The sequence below is a fragment of the Haliaeetus leucocephalus genome, unplaced genomic scaffold (genome assembly GCF_000737465.1).
Source record: "Haliaeetus leucocephalus isolate CR32 unplaced genomic scaffold, Haliaeetus_leucocephalus-4.0 Scaffold180, whole genome shotgun sequence".
NCBI lineage: Eukaryota > Metazoa > Chordata > Aves > Accipitriformes > Accipitridae > Haliaeetus > Haliaeetus leucocephalus.
This window is the reverse complement of record NW_010972616.1, coordinates 705,699-732,119: the sequence shown is the minus strand read 5'-3', so window position 1 is coordinate 732,119 and position 26,421 is coordinate 705,699. Positions and strand designations below refer to the sequence as shown.

Here is a 26,421-nt window from a genome sequence, read left to right as displayed (position 1 = left end):
GGGCGCCCCCAGGCCGCAGCAGCGACTCCGGGCGCGCTGCGCGCCCGCTCGCCTGCCCCGCCACCGCCTCCTTTCGGGGCGGGCCCTGGACCCGCCTGTAGGCGTTTGCGGGGGAGAAAGTAACATGGTGGCCGCGTCGTCCCCAGACAGGAGCGGCGGCGGGTCCGGTGGCTCCTGAGGAGGCGGCGGGCGCGGAGAAAAGCTCCAGGCCGGGAGCGCCGCCACCCTTGGGGCGGACGAGGGGCGCCCGGTGGCGGCTGTCGGCGGGGCGAGCCGGCGGCAGGTGAGCGGCCGCGGGAAGGAAGGGAGGCAGGGAGGGCGCCTGACAGGCGGGGAGCGGGCGCTGGACCTGGCGCCTCGTCCGCCTTCCACCGCCCCCTCCTCGGGGCGCGGCACGAAGCCGGCACTCCGGCGGGGGGGACCCCTCTCCTCCCCCCGGCCCCTTCCCTCTCCCACCTCGGGAGGAAACCTCCCTCCTCGCCGGAGAGGGAAGGACGCTCGGCGCGTTCCCCTGGCGCCGAGTCGGTCCCCGGGAAGGGCTCCTTCCTGCCCTGCCCTGCCCTGCCCTGCCCCGGCAGAGCTTCCGCGCTGGGGCTGGCCCTTACCCGGCACCGCGCGGGGCCGGCAGGGTGGAGGCGGTTTCTGGGCTTTTTTAATTTTAGTTATTATCGTGATTGTTGTTAAATTCCCTGCTCCTGTTCCGGCGCGGCCGTTCCTCGGGGAGCGCTGGGCTCTCCGGGCGGCACCCCGCTTCCTTCAGCCGCTTGTGGAGAGGGGCGGCGCAGGTGGCAGGCGCTGCAGGTGAGTCCCCGGGCAGCTCCCTCCTTGATTTCTCCATTTTTCTCTCCCTTTCTGTGCCCCGGCTCCTCCCCTAGGCTGCGGCGTCAGCGGATTTAACCCTTGCGGGGGACGGAGGCGAGGCGAGGCGAGCTCCTGGGCAGTGCTCGGGCGGCGGCGAGCGCCCCGGGCGCTTAGTGCGCTGTGCCCGCAGTGAAGCCTTAGCGCTTCTGGGCTGTCGGGGCTTACTCCGTGTCGAAACGGAGACGGCGGACGAGGGCGTCGTGGCTGTTGGAGGGATGTTTGAATAGCAGGGGTCGTCCCTCCCCTCCCTGCCCCGCAACCCGGTGATAAAGGCACCATTCGCAATAGTCATGCTACGTTTCGGAAGCTGATTGGATCAGTAGGATGTTATAAAACTTGAAGATTAGTACTGCACATTTTAAAAAAAGAGGAAAAAACTAGAGCCATAACTTTTAATCAACCTGCACTATCATCCAGGGATATCTGATGTGTCTTTGCTGCATGACTGGATAATCTGTGTAGCAACAGGATCTGGTGATATGCTGGGGCCTCCGTATGTCAAACAGGGAAAAAATATTTACAGAAGCTGTCACAAGCTTTAAATGTGATGTAAGCTGATTAACTGTGCTGTTAATGCCAAACACGATTGATCTTCTGAAGTGTCCAAGCACAACTTAACATACTGTTCGCGCTGCAATCTCAGAAAGGATGCAAAAACTGAACAAAATTCTTTACATCTAAATTAAATGCCAGTTCTATACCAGTCTTTTTAATGCAATTTTCTCTTTTGCTGTTAAGATCCGGCATGCTGCAAACACACACTTGTGTGATTTCAAACTTAATGCCTGTGGCTAGACTTTTAGACCTGCGTGAGGGCTTAGCTTGTAAACAAACAGGACGTTTGATCTTCTTTCTTCTTTTTCTGTAGGCTGTGTTAGTGTGAATTCTGGTGACTTCTGTAGTATTTTCTTGGCTTATTGTGATATATTTAAGAAAGCTAAATCTTAGCCTGCACGTGGACATGTTAGTAAAAAGAAAATTATTTGCTTTTAGTTGCTTTTGTTGGCTATTTTTTTGTGTAGACTAAAGACAAAGTTAGTAAAAGTTTTTGCATCACTCTTTTTAAGGTAGCATGTTAGAAGTTAAGGCAGTAAACGTTCTCTGTGTTCTTGGGGAAAAAAATAATGATAAACTGCAAATTACTTCATACCTGTTTGGAAAATGAAAGGATTTTTATTTGTATTTTTTTTTGTAAAAAGCAGTTATGACCAAACTTAAGTGACTAACCAGACTAGCATATATATTTCAAATGCTTGGCACAAAGGACGCAAGCTAAAAAAAATCAAACCTGTTAGATAGCTTGAGAATGCCTTTATTATAAATGTGACTCTAAGTCTTTTTTGAGAATTTTTTAAAATAATTGGTTGAAAGGCTGCTTTTTAAAATTCCAGTGGATATGAAATGCTAATAATGCATTCTGTCTTGAGTGGTGCAATTAAAGAGTTCAGTAGAAACCAGAAATGTAAGTATTGGCTTGCCTACGTGACTTCGGACTTCTGTGTTAAAACGAGTACTAGCACACATAGAAACTTATTATTCCTAAATTCTCAAAAAATGGATTAAGAAAGAATTCTTATAAATTAAGGTGGGCATTTTCTTAAATACTTATGGATAACTATGTCCTGATTCTGTCTGGGATATTGTTAATTTTCTTTCTAGTAGCTGGTATAGTCATGTTTTGGATTTAGGATGAGAAAAATGTTGGTAACACACTGATGTTTTCAGTTGTTGCAAGTAGTGTTTATACTAAGTCAAGGATTTTTCAGCTTCTCATGCCTGGCCGGCAAGAAGGCTGGAGGGGCACAAGAAATTGGGAGGGGACACAGCCAGGGCAGCTGACCCAAACTGGCCAAAGGGATATTCTGTATGATGTGATGTAATGTCCAGTATATAAACTGGAGGGACCTGGCCTTGGGGGCGGATTGCTGCTCAGGAACTGACTGGGCATTGGTCGGTGAGTGGTGAGCAATTGTATTGTGCATCACTTGTTTTGTATATTCCATTTCTATTATTATTATTGTTGCTGTCATTTTATTATTGTTGTTATTATCATTATTATTATTATTTTCTTCGTTTCTGTCCTGTTAAACTATTCTTATCTCAACCCATGAGTTTTACTTTTTTTTTCCCCCGATTCTTTCCCCCATCCCACTGGGTGGGGGGGAGTGAGCGATTGGCTGTGTGGTGCTTAGTTGCTGGCTGGAGTTAAACCACGACAAAGTATAATGTTACATTTGGCTGTTCCTTCTTAGGTTAAGGTTGGGCTCTCTATTATAGCCCAAAGTAAACGTAATGAGAACTTCTTGGACCATGTCTTACATGTTTGTTTTCTTACTTGAAGATTGTGGGGGGGATTTCTTTCCGATCAACTTTTGTATTGTTTTGAGTGAAAACCATCTAACTTAAGCAAATTTGGCATATCCAAATGGTGGTATGGATAACATCCCTCTTACTCAACATGTATGAATTCTCATTTGGAGTAGCAGTGCTACATATTGTTGAAATGTAGTGCTTGAAATGGTATCTTTTTAAGCTTCGTTCTTTCTTAAGTCTGCCTTTGACCAGCAGAGAATTTAATTTGGAATTCAACCTTGATATGCTTTAAGGACAAATAAGTTCCAGTGTTAGCCTTGATGCATGTGTTTGGGTTTGTTTAAAAATACAGTAGGAAAAAAGTTTCGGCAGAATGAGGTAGGTAAGGTGTATTGCCAAAGCTGTAAGAGGAAGATAAGATAGTCTTTCGACTGTTATGTAAGATCAGATGTCTTATTTGTTAAGCTTTCAGATAAATTTTAATGGCAGCCATAGGCATAGAGCAGTATGTGTAAAGACTAGCATGTTTGGTGGTCTTCTTACTGCTTTCATGTAGCAGTGTCTCCTTTTCTGACTGACTTCGCTTTCTGTCTGAAATAACAACAAAAAGCACCTGTAGCCTCTAAATGTGGCATCTTTTTGTTTAAAGGTAGCTTGCACTGTAGAAATCAATGTGGTAGAACCTTTTTTTTCCTGTGCTTGCTAGTCATGCCAAGGTATGGATTACCGACCTTCAACATGCTGCTTTCTTGAGTAATATTCAAGATACAGAAGATCTTGGTGTAGGTGACCTCTAAAATAGTTCGTGGCAATCATAGTCATAGTTATTAAATGGCTTCCCATGTGACTTGCCAGATAGTTGTCCATTACCGCTTATTCAAATCTGTAAAATGAGAATCAGTTTGCTGTACTGTGCAGCATGAGACCTGCTGTCCTCCTGTAGGGCTTCAGACTATAAACTGAAGTCTTTGGATTTTTTTATCTACTTTTGAGCTTCTGTCTTGCTACAAAAATCATCCCTCTGCCAAAATTGTTGCCCTCAGTTATGCAGAAATTCTTTCCCACTGGATGAAAAAGTAGTGTTATTGGAAATACTCCACCCCCATGATAATGAGAGTGCTTTCTTTTTGCAGATTTGTGGAGATAAAGGCTCACAACTCTGCAAATGATTGTTAGAAGCAAAGTGAGTTAGTTCAAGACTGTTTCTGGACTACAACATAGGTTCTGGTAGAGTGTGGTGGTTTCGTGTTCAGTTATTCTTGTGACAGCATCTGTCACAAAATGTACGCATACAGACTTATTTATGCTAACGTTTCAGGAATACAGTTACATTGTGCTATGCATTCCAAGCTGGAATAGAGCAGAAAGTTTTATCTTGGTTTATACCTCACTCTAGTCCTTTCTTTCTGCTTACAGGCTCTCCAAGGCTATAAATGTGGTCCTGATGCTTACTGTTTGCTTTGGCAGAAGGAAACTTGAAAACAGTTTTCAGAATAGCAAAGATTATAATGATGTTCTCTGTTTATGCATGTGACTCTTTGTTCTAACTTTTTTTTTTTTTGAAGAGCAGCAAACTCAAGACTGTTGATGCAGGGAACAGTAAAAATGTACCCATGACTTCTTGCCTAAAAGGTTGGCTTGCATGTCATTAAACATCCCATTTGCTTTGTTTCAGTTAAGTGCAGTTAGCCAGTTTTGCCTTATTCTGCTTTCATCTTCACATTTTGTGACACTTCAGTTCCTTTCCTTTACTCTCAAAAACCTCTCTAAAGAGACTTGATGCTTTTCAAGCATCAACCAAGAGCCTGTGTTTTTCTGTCTAAAAGATGTTAAAAATAGTGTAAATCAGGGATTGACTTGCAAATTAAGTTGTTCAGTTCTGGCAGCAAAAGCTAAGTTTACAATTACAAGTCTCCAAAGTAGTAGAAGCTTTCTTCCTGTTGAAATGAAAGTGTTTTCCAGTGGTGAATGGGTTGCAGCTCTACTACAAAACTTAGCCATTTTTCACCAGACTGGCAAAAAGCCCCATGTTTTTGCTTTTTCTCTGAACCTACACATTTCAGTGATAGATTTTGCCTTTATAATTAATTAATTACAGCCTTTGATCAGTAAAGCTTAAAGTGAAGTCTAACCACTGATGCATTCTTCAGTGCTCCTCTTCCCCTTTGCAAGTCTTTCATGTTGAGGCATTGTGTGGCTAGTGAAAGCAAGACTTTTTTTTTTATTTTTTTTTTTTTTTTCCTTACCCCTGTTGGGCAACCCAGTGTTGCTATTCCTGGTGTCACATAACAGGGCTCCAGCCTTCTTTGTTATTCTCTGGGGAAGAAACTATACTCTCACCCAGATAAGAAACCTGATGTAGGTAGATGTCTTGTGAGTAAGATATCCTGCAGCCATGTCTATATAATGTGTAAACTATATCTTTCTGCTTTAAGAAGGGATAAAAGTGGGGCCTAAGTTGGGAGAAAGAGAACCACAACTAGAGAGCAGCTACCTAGGAGCAGCACATGAAGAAAAAGAAGTTCAAGCACTTAGTATTTCAGGAAAAGCAAGAAATCAAGGCAGCTATAGCTATATAGTTAAGCCCTGAAGCTTCTGCAGGATATCTATCTTGGTCTAAGAGAAAGTTATAGAAAGGAAAAATAAGATAAACTGCTGTGTCACAGCAACAGGTTATTCACCTGGTTACTGTAACCATTGAATGGGTCTATTGCAAAATATGAAAACCGGTGTGGCCAGTTCTCAACAGTTAATCAGCCAACAACCCTTGGAAGTAACAGAAGCAGCTCGCCTAGACGAGGGAGTCTTTTGTACCTATGCTTTCATTGTTTTCTTGACACTTGAGTTTTCCCAGTAACATTTTAAGTAATGAATGAGCCGACCATAATGAGAATGTAAACTGCTGGGTATCTAGATGTAAGTGGCAGAAAATTGTTGTGTTTGAAGGTAATATGAACTTAAGTACACCGAGGTTTGTTTTTTGTTGAAGGCATAGGCAATATTTTTTGCAGGTTGCCTTAAAACAAATCGTAAAAAATAAGCTGTGTGTTTGCCAGAGGAAATACTTTCAAGGAGGTGGATAGCCTGAGAAATGTTTGTTGTATGTAAAATGTGTGTCTTGTACCTGTTAAGCTTCTGAAACCACCAAAGATGTGACTGAAGAGGGATATTGACAGAAGCTAAGTTTAGCCTGGGGAGACCCATCTTTCTCAGCTCCCTTCTTCCCCTGTTATCCACCACTTACTTTTTAGGGGGAATTCCCAATGAAAGCCTGACTTTAGGTGCTCTCAGTTATCATTTGAAGCTTCTCTTCCACTTCCTATAGAAGGAACCTGGGAAAGCTAACCATGTGAGGTTAAGTTTAGTTTTCTGAATAGGTCTCACAAATATCTACGAGTAAAATTTGGATTTGGCAGGAGGAGGAAGAGTACAAGCCATTTTCTTATAGTCTAAGTCATGAACCACTGTGATGTATGGATGTGGTTTGTTAATGAATGGGAGCAGTATGCCTCTTATTGGTCACATCCAGGTTTGTTTTCAGTTCTGACTATTAAAGGGTAAGCAGGACATAAAAGAGGAAACTTTCTAACTGCATAAACATGTTACTGTTTTCTCAAAGCTGTGATGAAACCAGAAAAAATCAAGTCTACATGTCTCCTGTACAATGTTTACTTGACTCAAAATGAATTCTTGCAGTTAGAATCATCAGTGAAAGACTTGAGTTTCTTCTGACCTTAAATTCTTGCATAACCTTGGGGATGCATCCTTACTTAGCTTTTTTTTTTTTTTTTTTTAGTTATGCCTCAGGCTTTAAGTAGTAATTCTCCCTGTATAAGACTGTTTATGTTTTGTTACCTGGATAAAGTATAAGTGTATCACTAAAGTTTTCCAATACTAATAAACTATGTAGGAAAACTTGCAGTTGTACTGGTATAAGAAAATCACGAGTCATAAATAGAATAGACTTTGCAAATAAAAAATTGCTTTTGCTGGTGGTGGTGTATTTACATAGTGGCGTATGCCAGAATACCTGTATGTCTCTGAAGAGCAGCATTCTTTTGTGCACTCCTGGCTGTGCTGGTAAAGTTCTAGAAATAAACCAAACCTACTTTATGCATAATAAAAGAAGGAGTATGTTGTTCAAGATTGGGTAGAACATGTAGAAAGTTTGCCTTTGAAAAAAGGCACAGTATGTGACCCATGCTTTCTTAAAAAGGCAGTGTCATTTCAAACTCTGATGTATATACTTTGTTGCATTTCTGCTTTGAACTTCTTTTGTTTTGTAGGCATCTTCTTGTAAGATAATTACATGTGAAAGCCTTAAGTTCCTTTGGGTTATGATGACTCATTCACCGTGAATGTAATGACTAATGTGACATTTCAGTTTATTTAAAAAAAAACAGAACAAATCTTGCACAAAGACATTTACAGCTTTTTCATCTTCGTTCTGTGAGATTCAGATGTACAGTGTATGCACTGTTAATCTCAAAGCCTCTCCTTCTTAGTCTCTTTGATCTAACTGATTCTGCTAGGGAAAAAAAATCCTATTAAATAAGTCACTCCTCTAATTTTAAACTGTTTTCCTAGCTGTATTAATAGCCAGATGATGCACAAATCTGAGAAGGGAAACTGCTTTGAGCCTCAAGTGTGTAATTGTCTCTTGCACCTTTTTAAAAATCTTATCCTTAACTGGTATGCTTGCTGGATTGAACATCTGCATTGAAATACTTTGCATTTGAGTTGTCCAGGTTGGTAAGTGCAAAACTATCTTATATCACTCCATTTGTATCCCTACTCTTTTTGTCTGTATGGAGTATTGATGCTGCCCTAGACCTGTTAAAAAATGACAGAGGATGAAGAAAAAAAAAAGTAACGATTTAAAACTGTATGGTAGAGGGCTGTGTAATGCCCTTTCTTTTGAGCAGGGGCTGAAATGCTGGTAGCCCACCTCTCAGATAAATCCTCTGACTATGTAACTGTGGTCTCACCTGCCTCTTCCCAGAGCCAGTAATATGTTAAAAGATCGCAGTGGAGCAGTATCAGTAGAGGAGAATGAGGATGTTCCACTACTGTATACTTGGGAGCAGATTGTGAGGGTTGGCATTTTTTTTTTTTTTTTTTTTTTTTTTGCAAAGGAAGAAATTGTGAATTCCACTCTACCCTGTGCAGAAAAATTAACGTAGGGGTCTCAAATGTTTTGTGCTTGCCACAGAGACTGAGCATTGAGTAGAGAGATGGGACTGTGTTGTTGTGTAAGATGTATGGGAACAAATCTTGGGAAAGGATGTCTGAATTTCCAAACAGTTTGGAAAAAGCTGAGATCAGCCCTATAAGGAAAATTGAATTAATCTGTTCCTAGACAGTTAAATTAGAAATAGAAATGCTAACAGTTGTGAATTATATCCACAAAAGTCATAGCCTGCTTTAGGAAACCAGATTTTTCATTTCTACTGATATTACTAAATGAATAAAAACATTATATATCAAAATATTTGTATCAATAAATACATAAAAACATGCATGAAGAGTATTTTAAATAGAAGGACAAGTGTGTGTGTTAAATTATGACAGAAACGCATGTTGCAAATAATAAAAGGGTAATAACAATAACATGAAGGGCAGAACAATATGAAACAGTAAATCAACATTGCTTTTTGCATTGCTTTCTCTTTGCACAAGAGAAAATATGACTGAATACTTAAATTTGCTTTCAGAATCTGTCCTGGTTTCAGCTGGGATAGAGTTAATTTTCTTTCTAGTAGATGGTATAGTGTTATGTTTTAGGTTCAGTATGAGAAAAATGTTCATAACACACTGATGTTTTCAGTTGTTGCTAAGTAGTGTTTAGACTAAGTCAAGGATTTTTCAGCTTCCCATGCCCAGCCGGCAAGAAGGCTGGAGGGGCACAAGAAGTTGGGAGGGCACACAGCCAGGGCAGCTGACCAAACTGGCCAAAGGGGTACTCCATACCGTGTGACACCATGTCCAGTATAGAAATGGGGGAGTTGGCCTGGGGGGCAGATCGCTGCTCAGGAACTAACTGGACATCATTTGGCGAGTGGTGAGCAATTGCACTGTGCATGATTTGTTTTCTGTATTACAATTCTTTTATTACTATTATTGTCATTTTATTATTGTTGTTATTATCTTATTCCTTTCTGTCCTATTAACTCAACCCATGCATTTTACTTTTTTTTTTCCCCCAATTCCCTCCCCTATCCCACTGAGGAGGGGGAGGGGGGATGAGCAAGCAGCTACATGGTGCTTAGCTGCTGGCTGGGGTTAAACCATGACAGAATCCTACCATAGCTAAGTTTTAGGCTCTCTGAAGGGATATTTCTCCAGATTTTTAGGCAAGTGTGTTGGAGGCTGCTAGTAATATTGGCTGAAATTTTACAAAAGATAACCTTTCTTCCCTTCTCTCTTTTTTTATTTTAAGTAAGCACATATGCTCTGGGCAATGATCTGGCTTAAGCATTTCTTTTACTGTTTAAAATCGTATAGTTCATCCCAGAAAATCAAGTTTCCTGTAAGAGTTTTGTCTGAGAACTCCACCAGTGTGTTGAGTAATACAGTATAGATATTTTGAGTGTTAGGTGATAGTATTAGGAGAAGGATCAAAGTATGTGTAATGTCAGACTTCACATTTACTTGCCATCTGGTGAGTGATAAGGCTTCATGACAGAGAATCTCAGGCTTGCTATCCTTTGACAGCTTTTTTTAGTGTTGGGGGAAAGTATTTATTGATACATTTGTCTGTGTAAGTAGTACCTTTCTAGTATGTTATCTTTTGTGATTACTTTCTTCAGAAGTTCATATAGTACACATGATTTTAATATTGTAATGATCTCATATTTGACGTACATTCAGAAGACTGAAATACAGGCTTAGATGGATGCAGATACTCAGTTCTCCTGAATATGTATATTCAGGAATACAAGTGAGCACAGCAGGAAGCAAATGTTGATAACCAAGGGCTTTTAAGGGATGCAGACATAGTTTCTTTACACTTACTGCAGATTCAGAGCTGTCATGGCTTAACCCAAGCCTGCAGCTGAGCCCCATGCAGCTGCTTGCTCCCTTCCCCCCAGTGGGATGGGGAGAGAATCAGAGGAGTAAAAATGAGAAAACTGGTGGGCTGAGATACAAGACAGGGTTGAATCTGTGTAAGCACTGCTCAGCAGTAACAAAAACATCCCTGAATTATGAACACTGTTGCCAGCACAAATCCAAAACATATACTCCTACCAGCTACTGTGAAGAAAATTAACTCTATCACAGCCAAAACCAGCACAAGAGGAAATAAAGATTTCTTGGTTGTGTGATGAGTTTCTGTGTAAAAATCAGATGTTCTGGTTGTCTTAGAAGTGATTGAAAATTTTAACAGAAAAGAAACAAGAATATATAAGTTAGATTTCCACAGAATGACAACATTTTCTTGTCTGTGGATAAAAATTAACTTTGTCAGTACAAACTTAAGCAATATTTTAATGTTTATTCTGGAGCAAGAGTTGTAGTCATAATGAAGAGTTTGAATCACTTTACCTGTATGCTTTCGCAGATACACAGTCCACTTGATGACTTTTATTTGTGAATGCTTTTTGATTTCTGTACTTTAAATGTTGAGATAGCTTTGCTATCCTTTAGGTGGCTTTGGTCCATTTTGTCCTGGCTTTTGGAGTTGTGACTGGACTGGAGTGTGGTCGCATGGGTCCTCTTGTGAATATTCCTTAAAATAAATTAGAAGAGACATGGGAGGCAATCATTGATAGTTACTGCACTTTCTTAGATTGCTATGATCCATTTCTCTATTAGCCTTTATCTAGGGTTTAGATCCTAAGCAAAGAGCTTGTCTTTAGAAAGTTTTGCTAAAACATTTGACAATACAGAAAACCCTTAGGAAAGTCGAGGGCATAAATTTTCAGGAACCATACTCCTGCTTAAGCTTAAGCTTATTACACATGATTTATGTTTGTGGTAACTTCATTGCGAGGTGACCTGCAGAGTGAGTGGTGTAGAGAGGCTACTTGGAGCCCCTATGGGTTAGCCTACACTCGTTCTGCATTTGCTGCAGATGTGCTAACGCAAACCCTCACTGCAAAAATGTGCTGCAAATCAAGATCGTGGTATGCCTGGTGCAGCATAAAGAGCAAAAAGACAGTTCTTCCTGTAAGATTCTCACTGCCACAGCATAAGACCAAAAGCATGAATATTCTAACCGCTGTCAAGCGTGTGGTTTGGAGTTTTTTAAGCCATCTTGGCAAAAGAGAGTTTCTTAATGAGGAGCTGGCAAGAGGATTAAAAGACAGACTTCTGAAGTGTTAATAAGCTCCTGCCAAGCTTGAAAAACAGCCGAGAAGGAATGAAAATGCTGACATGAAACCAAGTGATTTGAGGCTGGTGTCGTAGGACAACCAGAAATGGGAGTCATCCTCTTGATAGCCAGGAAAGGTGTTCAGTGGGGTGGGGATAGGCTGTGAGGCTCCGAAAGTGTTGATAGAGTAGCCTGTGTTTGATGTGATAAAGCTGTCAATGGAGAGACCTACAGAGAAGAAAGATGTTGTCCTGCAGTGGTTTTTTTTCCTGAAAGATAAAAATGAGTAAAATCATGTTCCTCAAAACCAGTGAATGTGTTTTCCACTCAGGATTTGTGGAGCCCTTAGGAGACATTTTCAAGTGGCATATGGCCGATTGTATTGTAGGCAGCTAAGAAAAATGAAATCAAAGCATGATTGTGTGATCTGGCACATCTCTGTCCCTGGGGATTCTGGCAAAATAATTTCAAAGCTAATACTTAACTATTGCAATGCTTTGTAGAGAGAGCAACAAGAAAGAGAATGTCTCAAACTCTTTCAGCTTACTTTGAATAACCTCTTAGGTGGATTTGAAACAGAACATCTTTTCTTCTCTCCTTGGACCTCTCAAAACCAAAACATAGTCTGGCCTTACCCCAACCAAGAATGGGCACCAAAAAAACTACAAAAAGCAATCTAGGAGAGTTGGGCTCCCAGAAGGCACTTAACCACTAGACTATTGTCTCCTGACTTTTTCTTCACTGTTTTATTTTTGTTTCAGGCTACTATATTTGGTTCTGTTCCAACAGAGTTTCCAATTACAGAAAGAGTTCTCTAACAAAGAGTGTTTCCAGGGCTGCAGATGTTTCACTCATTACATAATACTGAGCATGGCTAACCTTTAAAGCTTGCAACTGGGGCAGTAAGTGCATTTTATAAAGTACTTCCCTTGCTCTGAGAACTATTATTATTATTATTATTTTAATTTTTCTTTCTTGGACTGTTTTGTTTGCAGCATCTGGAGTAGTTGCCATCTTGTGTTATGTGAAAAAACAATCTGGGTACAACACTGATAAAACAAGATTAAACTGGCTTAATAAATGAGTATAGCTGGACTGCTTGCTGATTATCATTCTTCCCATCTCACATCTTTTCCATTTCTGTTTTCTGTCCTTGGCAATAGAACTTAATTTACTGGTACCAAACTTGCATTCATTGATTCCAGCTGCTTCTCCTCAAGACTCTGGAGGTCACTTCAGAATTTATTTTTTGGCCTCAGATGTCTGTAACCACTCCAATTTTTATACCATTGAACAACTTGAAATTACTCTACAAAAGGAATACTTGAACTGGTGAACATGGCAGAGATAGTCTGGATAGCCTAGAGTTGGGTTTTTTCTCTTTTTTTTTCTTTCTCTTTTTCTTTTTTTCTTCACTTAGAATTTTTCTGAGGGGCATTTTCATACTCCTGAGCATCCTGGATTACAGGGCCCATTAACCTAGTGATATTTTCAGTCATTTAGAATTTGTAAGTAGCTGTTCAAATTGCTGTCACAAAACTTTGCTTCTGAAAGCTTTATGTTTGATACAGGCATTTATATCATAACATCATTGCCCCACTGTTTTGTAGCAATGGTAACTGGTTTTGCTGAGAATCAGAAAAAAATCAGACTAAAAGCACAGTTCTGCTTCCTAAGACAAAATCTTAAATTGTTAGTAGTTTGCTTTTGTGTCTTCTTTGAATAATTGTAATTTATTAAATATAAAGCTGTAAATTTGTTACTAGTTTCCTCCCTTCCTTTGATAATTTTTGCTCCAGCAATCCAAGGCATCACATGCAGGACAGGAAAACATAGAAAATGCAAGGAAAATTCAGGGTAATGGAGAATAATAATATATTTTGTTTAAGGGCAAAAATTATTTTAAAATGTTCTCCATTTGTTTCTAAAACAGGTCTGAAAAGCTGTAAGACTTGTCAGTAACAAAATTGATGCTGAAGTGGCAAACTGTATATGCCTTACAAAACCAGAGAATTATTGCTATGTAATTATCACTTATTATGATACTGGATTTGCAAAAGTCAGTTCATTTCCTCACCACCCCTTCTTCATATGAAGCACACTATTGCATTGTTTGAAAGCCTACAGTTTGAAATTGAAAAGGAAAACTTAAGTTGGAAGAATACAGACACCTGTTTCCCATTATATCAATAATGTATTTGTTAGTGGCTCTCATGAAAATGTCAGTTACACATCCCCAAAGAGAGATACCAAGTATCTGTCTTAGTCAAGTTTTAAAGAATTATGGATGTCTTTAGCCATCATAGAAGTTATAGTTAAAATTGTGAAAAAGATCTTTTCATTTCCCATCTGTGGTGTTTTAGCCCTTGGTCTTTGATTTTTAAGTATGACTGCTAATGTGATGTTGAGATTTTTTTTTTTATTTACTCAATTTATAAAATACGGTTTGTTTTTCAGCATTAACTGTAGAGCTGTGTTTGATATTTCAGGAGCTTAAAGCAGAAGTGATTTTGTTCTCAAAACATTCGTAGTTTGCAGAACTCTGGTGCTCTGAAAACTGTTTTTCATATAAATGGGGGGAAAAAGAAAGCAACTGTTTCATCAGATTGTTTCTAGGCTTGGTGCCTTTGCTTCTGTAGGAGTTTCTTACCTGAGGTGATTTGATGAGATATTTCTTCTCCTTTCCTACTGTAGTGCCCTGATCTGTTTGGAAGGCTTTAGGAAACTTTCCCACCAAGCTGATTACATTCATTTTATGCGTGATTTTTGTGTTCAGGTGCTGTCAGAAAATGATCTGGTACACAAACAGCTAGTACAGAGTCAATGTATTTTTCTTTGAGTATGTGCAAATTTGCAACAATTTAGCTATAGGACACAAAAAGCCAGTTTAGATTATTTGCAGTACTGGACCTTGATGCAACTTGTTTTCTGGATGAAGTTCAACTAACTGATAAAAGCCATCCTATAGGAATACTTCATTAAGTGTAATTGGCAAGCCTTTTATCTTTCACCTGGTCCTTATTTTTCACAATGTTACAGACTTCTTCACGATAATCAGCTTGTAGCTTGTAACCTGTTTCAGTTGTGCAACCATTACATTCTCAAATGTTTGCTTGAAAACTGCTATGAAGGAATGGCCCTGTATTTGCATAGGTGCATGTTCAGACCCAGGCGTGGGTGACATCCAGCCATTCTTGTTCCACAGCTGGTTGTGTTAAGACAGGTAGAAGGTGGGCATTGCGTGTCTGCAAAGTTATTTTTGCAACTCTAGTTTTTCTAATACTTCTGTGATTTAGTCAAGTGACTGTAACTGTTATTTCATGTCATAATTTATGACAATGTGATATGCATTCTGAAAAAGAAAGCCTTTAAACGTGTGTCTAGGGATTCTTTTCCTCTTGTTACTGACTGACTGTGACTAATAATCTGTGGACTACTTTTATTTCTGTTTTAATGTTGTTCAGTGCTAATGGTATGCTTGAAGTAATATTGCCTTACCTTGTCTTTTGTTGTGGTGTGTGTATATATATGTGTATGTATGCATTCATAGTACATTCTTACACATAGTAAAATGTGCTTTGTAGAACTCATATATAGACACATCCGTGTAACTTCCCTATGTGTTGCTAATGACATCTTAAGTGTTTGACAACCTCCTTGGTTCATCTGAACTTGTTTAACATTGTTGAATAGTCTAGTTTATAATGTTCCATTCTGTAATAATTTTAATTCATCTGTGATGCATATGCAAGGTCTGATTTCTGTTGTCCCGCATGCACTGAACTGAAATGCATAAACTGGAGTTGCACATTTAACTGAGTAGAAATGGGGTTGCTTAAAAGTTACTGTGGTACAGACAGGCAGACTGCTGTGAGTAATTAATAGTGAAGATATGCTAGAATGGACAAGCAAGTGGAGTGCAAGCTCTTTGGGAACCCTGTGTGTGTACTCCAGTATGTTCTGGTTATTAAATGGTAACATTGGTGACTGTGTATGCTCCTTACATTTAAGCCTGTGTCGGTATGTATGTGTGCTAGAATCGTATCTGTATTTTGTGTTTAAAAAGAACAGTCTAAAGTTTCAGTTGCCAAGTATAGTCCATGATTGCATGGATTGCATTGCTCATTGCTTTTCAAAGTGTTCAAAGCTTTTCAAAGCTTCCATGTCTTGAAATCCAGTTAAACAAAGACAAAATTTGAGACAATTAGAACAAAAGCAATCATTCTGATGTATTGAATACAGTTAACATTGAGAACCACCTTCACTGTGTTCTTTCTGTTGGTATGGAATACAACTAGGAAATAGTTAAAAAAAAAAAAAAGCCAAAGAAAGCACTGTTGTTGATGCATTTCCACGAATGTGAAGTTTGAAAAAACAGTATTCTTAGTATTAGTACTTACCATTATATCCAACAGTAGTTTCAATCATTTAGCATTTGTATTTAGATTTGGGTTTTACAAACAGTACTAGAGACAAAACTTGAGTGTCCAGATCCTCACTGCTGGTCAAACTTGCTAAGTTGAGGCCTTCAGGTTCTACCTTCTCCTGTCCCAAGTGACTAAACTTTATTGTTCTGATTTAAGATAACCAGTTTCTGAAAAAAAATGGTTTTTTTAATCAGTGTCATCAGTTTCTTCACACCAACTTTGCCATTATCTTCACACTGTTGCAAAATACTGTGTAAAGATTTTTTTACCAAGGCCTGTAGTGACAGGATAAGGGGCAACAGTTTTAAACTGAAAGAGGGTAGGTTTAGATTGGACATAAATAAGGAAGACATTATGATGAAGGTGGTGGGGCAGTGGGACAGGTTGCCCAGGGAAGTTGTGGGTGTCCCATCCCTGAAAGTGTTCAAGGCCAGGTGGGACAGGGCTTTGAGCAACCTGATTTAGTGGAAGATGGCCCTACCCATGGCAGGGGGGTTGGACTAGATGATCTTTAAAAGTCTCTTCCAACCCAAACCCTTCTGTGATTCTGGTATTTGAAATGTGTGCAGAAAGAAGGGGGGCAAGCTGAAGGCTTAATGCAACCTAGCTGTATCTCTTTGCTGTGTATGACAGTGATTTAGCTTCTTCAAACATGTCTTTAAAGGCATTGACAAATTTGTTTTATTTTCTTTCCATTTTCAGTTTTAAGGAGTAGCTGATACTGCTTTACCTGAAGAAGTATGCTGTCTTGCTGGTTACCTTTTAACTATCTAGCATGTGTGCTTGTTAGGTAATGCTTTTAATGTGAATTGGGGACATTTCCAAAGTCACTCATTGAAAGACATTCTGCACTGGTTGCTGTGGTATAAAATTAAGATATAACAAGCATCAGTGAAGATTCTTTTGTACAAAGGGGAAACAAATTGTTCTTTCTGTCCTTTCACCAATAAAGTTATTTAATCTCAGCAGAAGATAAAAGAATGGTCTGTGTGAATAAAGAATCAGATCTCTCCCTTCTCTACCACAGCAAGGAATGTTTCTTTCTGAATTTTCAGAAGGTAGACAAACTTTGCCTACCCTTTCTCTCTTCTCATTAGTTCATTGGAAATAATACAGAAGTTGTATGTATAAAGACTTGGTCACATAGCTTATAAGTTCAGTACTGGGGATTGAGGTGCCTGTGGTAGTCCTTGTGTTGTCTGTGAAGTTTTGCCTAGTGCAGTGGTTGAAAAACATAGTAATACTTCTCTCTTACTCAGACTGTAGCCAGTAAATTTTCTAAGTGTTGCAGATGACCTCCTGACATGCTGTCTCGTATCCATCCAGTAGAGTCTTTGTCTTTTAAATTAGTTTAGCAAATCCAGTGTCTTCCCCTATCTTTAGGCCAGTTTATTTTAGGAATAAATTTCAGAGCAGAACGCATATACATTTTTCTTTTAATTCCTTTACTGCCAATAGCCAAGTATAATTCACTTGCAAAACTAAGCATTTGTGTACCAGTCCTGAGTTGTATTTGACATCTACCTTGCTTAAAAATCCTAACTGTGCAGGCTGTTTACAAAATAGATGTTTCAGCCACAGTGCACAGGAACTGCTGAAGTTATTCTTCAGTCTGGAATAAAACTTATTTCCTATGCAGTCTGGTTACAAAAACATTTTCAGTTATGAGGAAAGTATCCCATCTTGTCTAAGTTCTTCAATCATCTGTGTATGCATGCTGTAGGCGTCACACACCAAGTACTTTGTAAGTAGTAGTTTCCACATGTAGTTTTTGGGCACTGTCAGTATCTGGAGGAAGATGCAAGTGAGTTGAATAAATAGCAAAGTTCTGTGTTAGCCATTAATCACTTGCAAAAATACCTTTATAATTTCCGTTCTTTGACCATCAGTTAACCAGTATTTTCAGTTAAATAGATTTCTGGACTATGATTATATTGAAAATAGGCTAAAAAAGCTTTTTACAGCTTTATTTGTGATTCCGGGTCAAGAATATCTCAGTTCTGAATCTTCATGTGGGTAGTGAAGGAAAAGGTCACTGATTGTAAGAAAGAGTTGGTCTTTCTTATAAAGTCTTGTTAAAAGGCCATCTGCTATTTCAAGTGAGCATTGTATAAGATAATACAATTACTTCACTGCTACTTACTGGAGTGTACGTTTCTTCAGTTGCAGGGAGGTTGTGTTTTGTCTATAAAACTGACTGCCATCTCTCTGATGTTAGGCTTTTAGTGATCTGATTTCATTTCTTTCTAGTGGACACTTGCTTAGAGCAGAATTTTGAAACTAGTGAGATTTTTGTAAACAAAGTTCAAGTCTATTTCATAGACTTTTGCTGTGTAAAAAAAACTTGAGAAGAACTTTTTACATTCAATTTGTGTATAGTATGTAGTGAGTTTTCTTTGCAGGTAGTAGAGTGCTCAGTGATGAGGAAAAAAGATGCTTTTAAGACTTTACTGGGTAAAGTTATGCTAGTTGGCCTCCTTAGCTTTATGCTGATTTTTTCTTGCAAAGAGGTAAGATCAGCACTCCAGTTAGGAGTGAAACGAAAAAACCTTTGATATCCACACACACTCTTGACATAAATTTATTTTATTCTTTGTGTACATTGAGATACCAGTACTTGTACCTCTTCTTTCCAGAAGTTGAAAGGAACAAGCAATTACTCAAGGATTTGCCTGCACATAAGCCTTAAAAACAACTACCTCTGAACCCATTCTGTGGGTGGTTATTCTTCCTCTGGAGTTAGCATGTACACACAGGTTTCCAAGAATACCTTCTCCTTAGTAGTGTCAGGTGTAAGTATGGCATTTGTATGTAAATTATCAGATTGGCATTTGTGACAAACCCTTTCCCTTGGTTGCTGCTGTATGCAGGTTTTATGTTTTTTTCAAGTCCCCTTGCGAAAAACTGCATTTACCTGTACCATTTGTTTCTAGACTTAGGCTGGCTTTCCAATCTAATTTTAGAGGATAATTCAACACTAGACATAGTTTTAAGATTAGGACAGGCCTGTACTTAAAATTATGCAAGTCTAGAATTCTATCACAGGTTCAAAGGGAGATAGCATAAATTATGCCATGACTTTTTAGGAATGAAAGACTTTAATTAAAAGCTCTTCTGTGAAAATGGTCTTTTGTCTCTACTAGGATGACAGTTCCTGGAAAGTGGAGGACAATCTTTTATTTTCTCCACTACTATTTTTTGAGGAGGTCTAAACTGTGCCTTAGAGGTTGGTTCAGAAGTGCCCCAGTTTCTTTGATTCAACATGGTAGGCCCATGTGGTATTGGGACAGCGTTGTATAGTGATGGCAGTTTGGTCCAGAAAAAAAGATGGCTGCAAAAGTTCTGTTGATAGGCCAGAAAGGGGACTGTAGTTGGAATAGCGTGTTAGACTTAAATGGCTATGTTGCTTGTGGTTTCTGACTTGGTGCTATATCTGCTCTGCACAACATTATTTGGCAAATTAGTTATGCTGATGTCCAAAGTGTGTTTAAAATGCTTTCTGAAATACTTGAAAACTTTTAAGACTATACACACTGCCTGCCAGATCATCTTCCTAGTGTCCTTTCCAAGAGCCTTTTTCAGAAATGAAGGAGGTGGCCTAAACATTTGACAAGGTTAATGGATCTTGCATCTCAGATGCTATTTTCAGACCAGATTTTTCTTTCAGTGAATACTATCTTCAACTAAAACACTGAAATGAAAGGCTGAAATCATACTCTCTGACTTTCTAAAAAGACAAAAAAAAATTGCACATCATGCATGTTTTCTCCTAGCAACTTTCTAACATTTAGTAGTATTAGAAAATAAATGAAAATTCCTAGGATATTAAAGTTTTAGCATACTAATTGTGCTGGTATTCCTTTTTGCTGCATCTATGTCTTTACTTTAGATGAGCAGACAAGCACTTTTCTGTAATTCCACCCTTGAGAAATGAAGTAGTGCTCACCGTACTTACATTGTGAATTCTAAGCAAATGTTATTTTCACTACAAACAACTGGTGCAGTGGTAAAGCAAATGATGTCATTAATGAATTTAAATGGAGGAGTCTTGGGGAAAGAGTTGTGGATCTAACAATGTTAAGATAAATATTTGCTATTACTCAGAGTATGACAGGTAGCTGAAGCAGATTTCCACAAATGAGTATGTGTTAGAGAAGACTTCTTTTTCTGTGTTTTGCAGGTAATGCAGGAGAAGACTTTTTTATATCTAAAGAATAGGAGTTCTCAGCTGTGGCAATCTCTGTAAATGAAGACTGAGAACTTTAAATTAGTGATTGCCATTTTGGAATTTAAAAGCTTGTAACTGTTATAAAAGCAACATAGCTATGAAATAAAATACAAATACAATACTTATTTACATTGTCATTTTTACTTCGTTGTACCTGTTTGTAACTTGCTCACAGATTTTTGTATCTTTGCAAGAACAACTCTTTGTTGTGGTTCAGCTAACTGTAAATAGAGGAAATAGCAGTCTAGCTATATTGAAAGAAAAATCTAACTGGTGTTTTAGACAGCAGCCAATAAACTGAAGTGATTTCTAATAACGTATTTTTTTAATAATTGTTCAAAATTCATAGAAGAGATCTTTAGAATGGAAACCTTTTCCCCAAGGCACTTTCACTATAAAATCTCTCCTTAAGAAAGGGCTATGGCCTAATAGGAAACTAATAGTTGAGTTGCTGTATTTTTGATAGAACATTATGGAAGAATTGTAAAATTATATTTTGGTTGTGAGAAAGGCTGTTGTCTTTTTAGAGAGGTCAACCTTAAATGGACTGTGGGAGAGGAGAATACTTTGCTGTATTTCTGGCACTTAGCAGTGAAAAGAATTTGTTTCGATTGCTCCTGCGTATTTTTGCTAAATAGATCTCTTGACTTAGACTAGTCGTACTAAGTGTGTTTAAGTGTTGCCTGTGCAGGCTGGTTTTGTTTTTCATCTACAAAGCTAATTGCTTCTAGTGGGAATTCCTTTTAGAAAAGCATGGGGATTTTAAAAGTACATCTTTTATTCTGAAGACTTCTTTTCTTTTTTTTTTAATTTAAAAAATAATTTTGGTCCTAAACTGCTCATAGCAAACTTTCCTATTGTGACCTATGAGTGAACGGGAAAACTAACTTCACTTAAGTAATTTCTCCATAGTCCTTATGGATCTATATGGGCTTGGAGGTTTGTAATTCCTCAAAGAGTATTGCTCATGTTCTTAAAACAGAATTCCCAATTTTTGTTTTCAGTTTGACTGTAACTGAAGTATCTTTGTAGACTTAAAAAAAAAAAAATCTTTCATGAGACTTGTATGTTGGGTTTTTTTTCAATATATCCTGCATTTTCATCATCTAACACCAAGGTGACAGTTTTTATTTTTAGAAATTTTTTGTATTTGGGTTTTGTCCTGCAAGGGAATGGGGTGTTAACAATAAAAATCCCAATGCTGAGTTTTCCTATTAGTCTTGTGAAGTACAGAAACCTCCTCATAGGAAACTGACAGAGGAGGGTATCTCTTGAAATTATGGTGGGGAAAACTTGCCATGATAAAACTTACAATAGAAGGTCTCTTAGAAGAATGTTTGTTCCCTTTTCTTGTTGTTCCCACCAAGAGCAGCGGTGTGCATACTTATTCCTGTGTGAGGTATCACAAAATAGTGGAAAATGGCAGTGGATTCATCTTGTTCCTCCACAAATCATATGTTTATTTTTTTCCTGCAGTTCAGAAGGCAGAGTATCCTTGGACTAACTGAATTTGCTGTTTCCATGTGTTTTGGTGTCTATCCGCAAATTTATAGTTTAGTGTCTATTTGTATTTATAAAGCTATTGCATTAAAGAAGATAACCATGGCTTAATTAAGAGCTATTACTTTAAGGTCTCTTTTGAGAGATCATGTTGCTTTAAATCTTTCTGAAATTGGAGAATAAATTCTTGAAGAGCTGAGTTGTACTGCTTAGTTGAAACCTTACTTCTCTTATCCTTGTGGAAAAGGAAGGGAACTGTTTTGAGAGGCTCGGAACATTTTGAAAAACTCGCTAAACGTTGTGCTGACATAGGAGGCTTGTGTGCCAGGTTTCTCAGCTGAATTGTCTGGTGACTCTGACTTTTGCCTGCCACATATTACAGGGTTTCTGTGAAATAAAACATAGCCATGGCTAAGAGAAAAATATATAATCATAGATATAAGTGTATGCTCCATAGCAACCAATTGCTACAGTTTTATTGATCCCTACTTGTAAAAATTGGGGAATGGATTCTCTTCTTTTGTATTCTAACCTTCAAAATCTTACTATTCAAGTTTTCAGGTCTCTTTAATTTTTTTTCCCTCCGTTTACCCAGGAAACCTAAATTTTCACTTTAAAACACATTCAAGGATAACATTAGTGGAATTCCAGGAACTACAGCTGTGATTAAAAGTACAAACTGTTGTGAGGTTTCTGACATTGTATGCTGTTATTGTTACTGTTTTATTTCCTGCTCAGTGTGCTAAAACTAAATGTGGGCAACGATTTTAATGTTACGTTGAGAGAACATGATTTTGAGCTGTGTGAACATGTAGCAGGTAATAAAAGGCTGGATCATTTAACAAAGGTTTTGTTTTTTAAAGGAAACATCTATATGATGCCAACCGTTTTGCTGTTTTCAGCAGCTTGTTCCAGTAATTTGGTTTCATGTATGTGAAGTGCAAACAGCACTTTCCAGATTACATGATGTTCTGGCTCAGGACTTTCCTTTCCTTTAAGGGGAGCAGGGAGAGGTTTGTTTATTTGTTTATTTATTAATTTATTTTTATAAATCTGTGAACAAGTCCAAGCATCTACAAGGCAAACTGAAACAGCTTAGACTTAACAATTTTATGATTAATCCAGTCCAAGTAAGTGCTGCTGCTGAAAGGGGTGTACTGCTGCTGCTTTTATGCTGACACAGTGAATCATTGGAGAACTGCTCTGGCTGAACACTCAACAGGCTCTGCCAGGTTAGCGTTCAGCCAGAGCAATTCCTTGTTCTAGTTCACTACATGGTTGCACAAACTATAGTTCTGGACAAAAGTGAAGGTGGGAATGAGCAGTGGCAGTATGAGGAGGGACCTTTTAACGGAAGCACCAATTTATATGAGATTAAGTTGAAGCCATTACTCCTGCATTTCATGTTGACTTGCTTATCTGTAAAGGGCTTTATGACCAATTTCATGTTTTTTATGACAGCAAGAAGGGTAAACTGCTGCAAGTTCTGTAGCTGACAGTGATTCAGAAGCTTCACAAGTAGCTACTGCTTTGGAGTAATTTTGTTACTCTTCAGGAGACCTAGGCACCAAACACCTGACAAATTGAATAAATCTTTTATTGTTCCTGTTGATATGGTATCCATATATTTTAGGCCTGAAAGCTCAGTCATGCGAGTAGCTGTCCCATGGCTTTGCCTTTTCAGGGGAGCCAAACACTTCTCTGTCTCTTCCCAGGATCTCTGTTTATGGATTGCCCTACAAGAGCTGTTAGCGAAAGTGTTTAGAGAACCCTGAAGTGATGTTGTGAAAAGCATTGTGGAAAAATATTGCAGAAGAGAATAGTCTTTTAAAGGGTATAGGCACTCTTCTTTCAGGTTTGAAAGGATTTGAAAAGTTGTCATTTCAGTGTTAGAAAATAAAAATTGAGTTAGTTGGAGTGTAGAGGTACTACAAATTTGCATGAAGTTACCTCCCCTCCCCTCCCTACTTTCATCTCATGCTGCAGAGCCTTGCAATATAGTGGTTGGCACCTAAGTTGCATAAAGTTATGCTAAGATTTCTTAGTAAGCATGTAGCATGAATAACTGATTTTTCCTTCAGCTGAGTACTCAGAACGCTTTTGATGACAAGTTTTAGAAGTTTTTGTGAAGTGTGAAGATGGAAAATACCTTTTCAGTATCATTTCAGTAAGAAAGAGCAGGCTAAGAACAGGAGGAGAAACTAGGTTGCAGGGAACAGGATTATACTGTCTCTGCCAAACCACCTTTCTGTTAGCAGAGGCCAATATTTCTGCAGTTATCAGACTAGGACATTCTACATGCAAGAAACTTTTCAATTTTGGTGCACTTACTATTTGGTAATACCCATGGATCACTACTCCTTGGTAGGTGGGACCTTTGCAATTGTAGCAGTCTTGTTTTCAAAGATGGGAACCAGACTTCCATTCTTGGTTAGCTTTCTAGATGGGATCCCCAGAAATCTGGTGATGGAAACACAGGGATCTAAAAGAAGGTGGTCCCTAGCTCCCTGAAGCAGTATAACAGTATTTAGGTTTATTGCTTTGCAACTAATGTTTAAATATCACTAAACTTTTAAAAAGATTGGTATTTCATGAGATCACGTACTTGAAATTGTACTCGTGATATTTGAGCATAGTCTGTCAGCTAGTTTTGTTCTTAACAGAACCTTGGGTTTCACAGCTTTAAAATCATATACTTAGTGAACATCGCTGGTGTTGGAAGAACAACTCTTTCCAGATCTGGAATGTGCAGCGAAGCAGTGATGTGTACTGCCTGATCAGCTGATGAAATGTGGGTTTGGATGTGTGATTTTTGTGAACGACTTCCAGATGTTACAGTTGCCAGCCGAATGTCTCAAGACTGCACTGTTAGGTCTTGATTATGAAACAAAATGGATGAAATGTGCAGAAGATAAACTAGTGAGCCTGTACTTCGAATTGTTCTCTCTCAAAAAAAAACCCCCAAAACACAGCACAATTCTGCAGTCAAATTACTCACTAAGCAATGGCAGAAAAATACAGATGCTTTTAGTGCATTAATTTATAGCCTGTGAAGAGCTTCAGTGGTCTGATAGCTAATGCCAAGCAATTTTCTGTGTAGCTGCTGTGTTAGGAGCTCTGAGTTCTTATTTCTCACTTAAACTTCCTTGTGCTAAAACATGACTGTTACGGTGCTAGAACTGAAATCCAATTACTGACAATACTACCTTTTTGAGCCGCAGAAATCAAAGTTTGTTTTGGAGTTTCCCTAGAATTTTCATGAAATCTCTATATAGGAGGTCTATTTTTTATTTGCAAAAATTTCTTTAAAGGTTTTAAATCCTCATACTTGTTGAGGGAAGGGGTTTAGCTTGAAAGCAGAGTGTTTGATTTCTCTCTTTTTATTTTCCCCAGGAAGTACTGACATAACCATGATAGAAGACAAAGGTCCACGAGTGGCTGACTATTTTGTAGTGGCAGGGCTCACTGATACAGATACTGCAACCCTCCTGGACCAAGAAATAAGCCGACATGAAACAAAGTCAACTGGTCCAAAGGCTCCAATTACTGATATTGCTGTGATAATTAAATCAGCTGGTGAAACTGTCCCAGAGGGATATACCTGTGTTGAAGCCACCCCTACAGCCCTTCAAGCCAACTTAAACTATGGAAGTCTAAAGAGTCCTGAACTTTTTCTTTGCTACAAGAGAGGCCGGGACAAACCACCTCTTACTGACATCGGGTGAGATTTCTATGACAGTTCAGTTCCTCCTCCAAAAATGATCAAATCTTACTCTTCATAGATGATGATGAAGAGATGTGAGAAAACTTTTGAAAGCATATTGTCTTTGAATCTATATTGCTTATTGTGTGTGTCTGTATAGTATTTTCTTTCTGAAATAAGTTGAAAAAAGTGTCAGTCTTCAGTGAACTTGTCTTTTTAAAATGAATGATAATGTTTTACTTAAAAAGATATGATATATAGAGAGATGGAACAAATAAAATATGAGAAATGGAAGTTCTCTGCTGCAGTTTTATGAATGGCGAGAGAATAGTACAAAATTAATATACAGAAATGGTATAGTGCAAATCCAAAATATGACATGCTTACTCTGAAAGTGATGATTTCAGAAGACAAAAATTATCACTTTGTGGAATTCACTGCAATGCTTAAGGTAAAAGATACCACTTAAAAATGGTAGGGCACTGAAACAAAGGTCTTAAAATGATCCACCCGCCTAGAATCTTGCAGCGTACCTTACTGTCAGATCAGAGTGTTTGTGAGGTTGCTTACAAGTTCTGAAATGATTGGCTGCAAACACTGGATTATGTAGTCTCTTGGTAACTCTAATCACACTTGTATTTCAAAAACCATGCTTTTTGATGTCTGAGGCGTAACAGTTGTTAATACTGTGTTTGAAAACCTTAGATATAGTCAATGCTTTAAGTTCAGTGCTTAATAAATGCAGGGGGCAACCTGGCAGGGAAGCTCTGAACCAGTTTTGTTACTTACAGGATACTGAGTTTAATGTTAGTATTCAGGACCAAGATCACAAAATCCCCCAAGATCTTGAGGTGTTATCTTATCTTGAGGAGGTATTATAGTCTGTGCCACTAGCATATTGAGGTAATGCTGAATCTGTAATAACTCATGCAGCACTACAGTATTGTCTAAATTGCTCTATATAGCACTTCTACTTCTCTGGTTTGGGTAAGGACATTGTAGCATTACCGGGGTTGTAATGACAAAGACAAAATGGAGCGGGGGGGGGGGGGGGGGGGGGGGGTAAGGATAAAAA

General features: G+C 38.7%; 1 protein-coding gene across 4 annotated transcripts in view; it reads left to right on the top strand.

Moving 5' to 3' along the window:
- The first annotated feature begins 121 nt into the window (after positions 1–121).
- Positions 122–26,421, top strand: part of DENND4C (DENN/MADD domain containing 4C) — a 78,841-nt gene continuing 52,541 nt past the window's right edge. For all 4 annotated transcript variants that reach the window (XM_010564466.1, XM_010564465.1, XM_010564463.1 and 1 more), the window contains exons 1-2: positions 122–283; positions 25,037–25,364. In XM_010564466.1, coding sequence (XP_010562768.1) covers positions 25,054–25,364 — 311 coding nt within the window. In that variant the 5' untranslated portion in view covers positions 122–283; positions 25,037–25,053. The remainder of the gene's footprint in view (positions 284–25,036; positions 25,365–26,421) is intronic.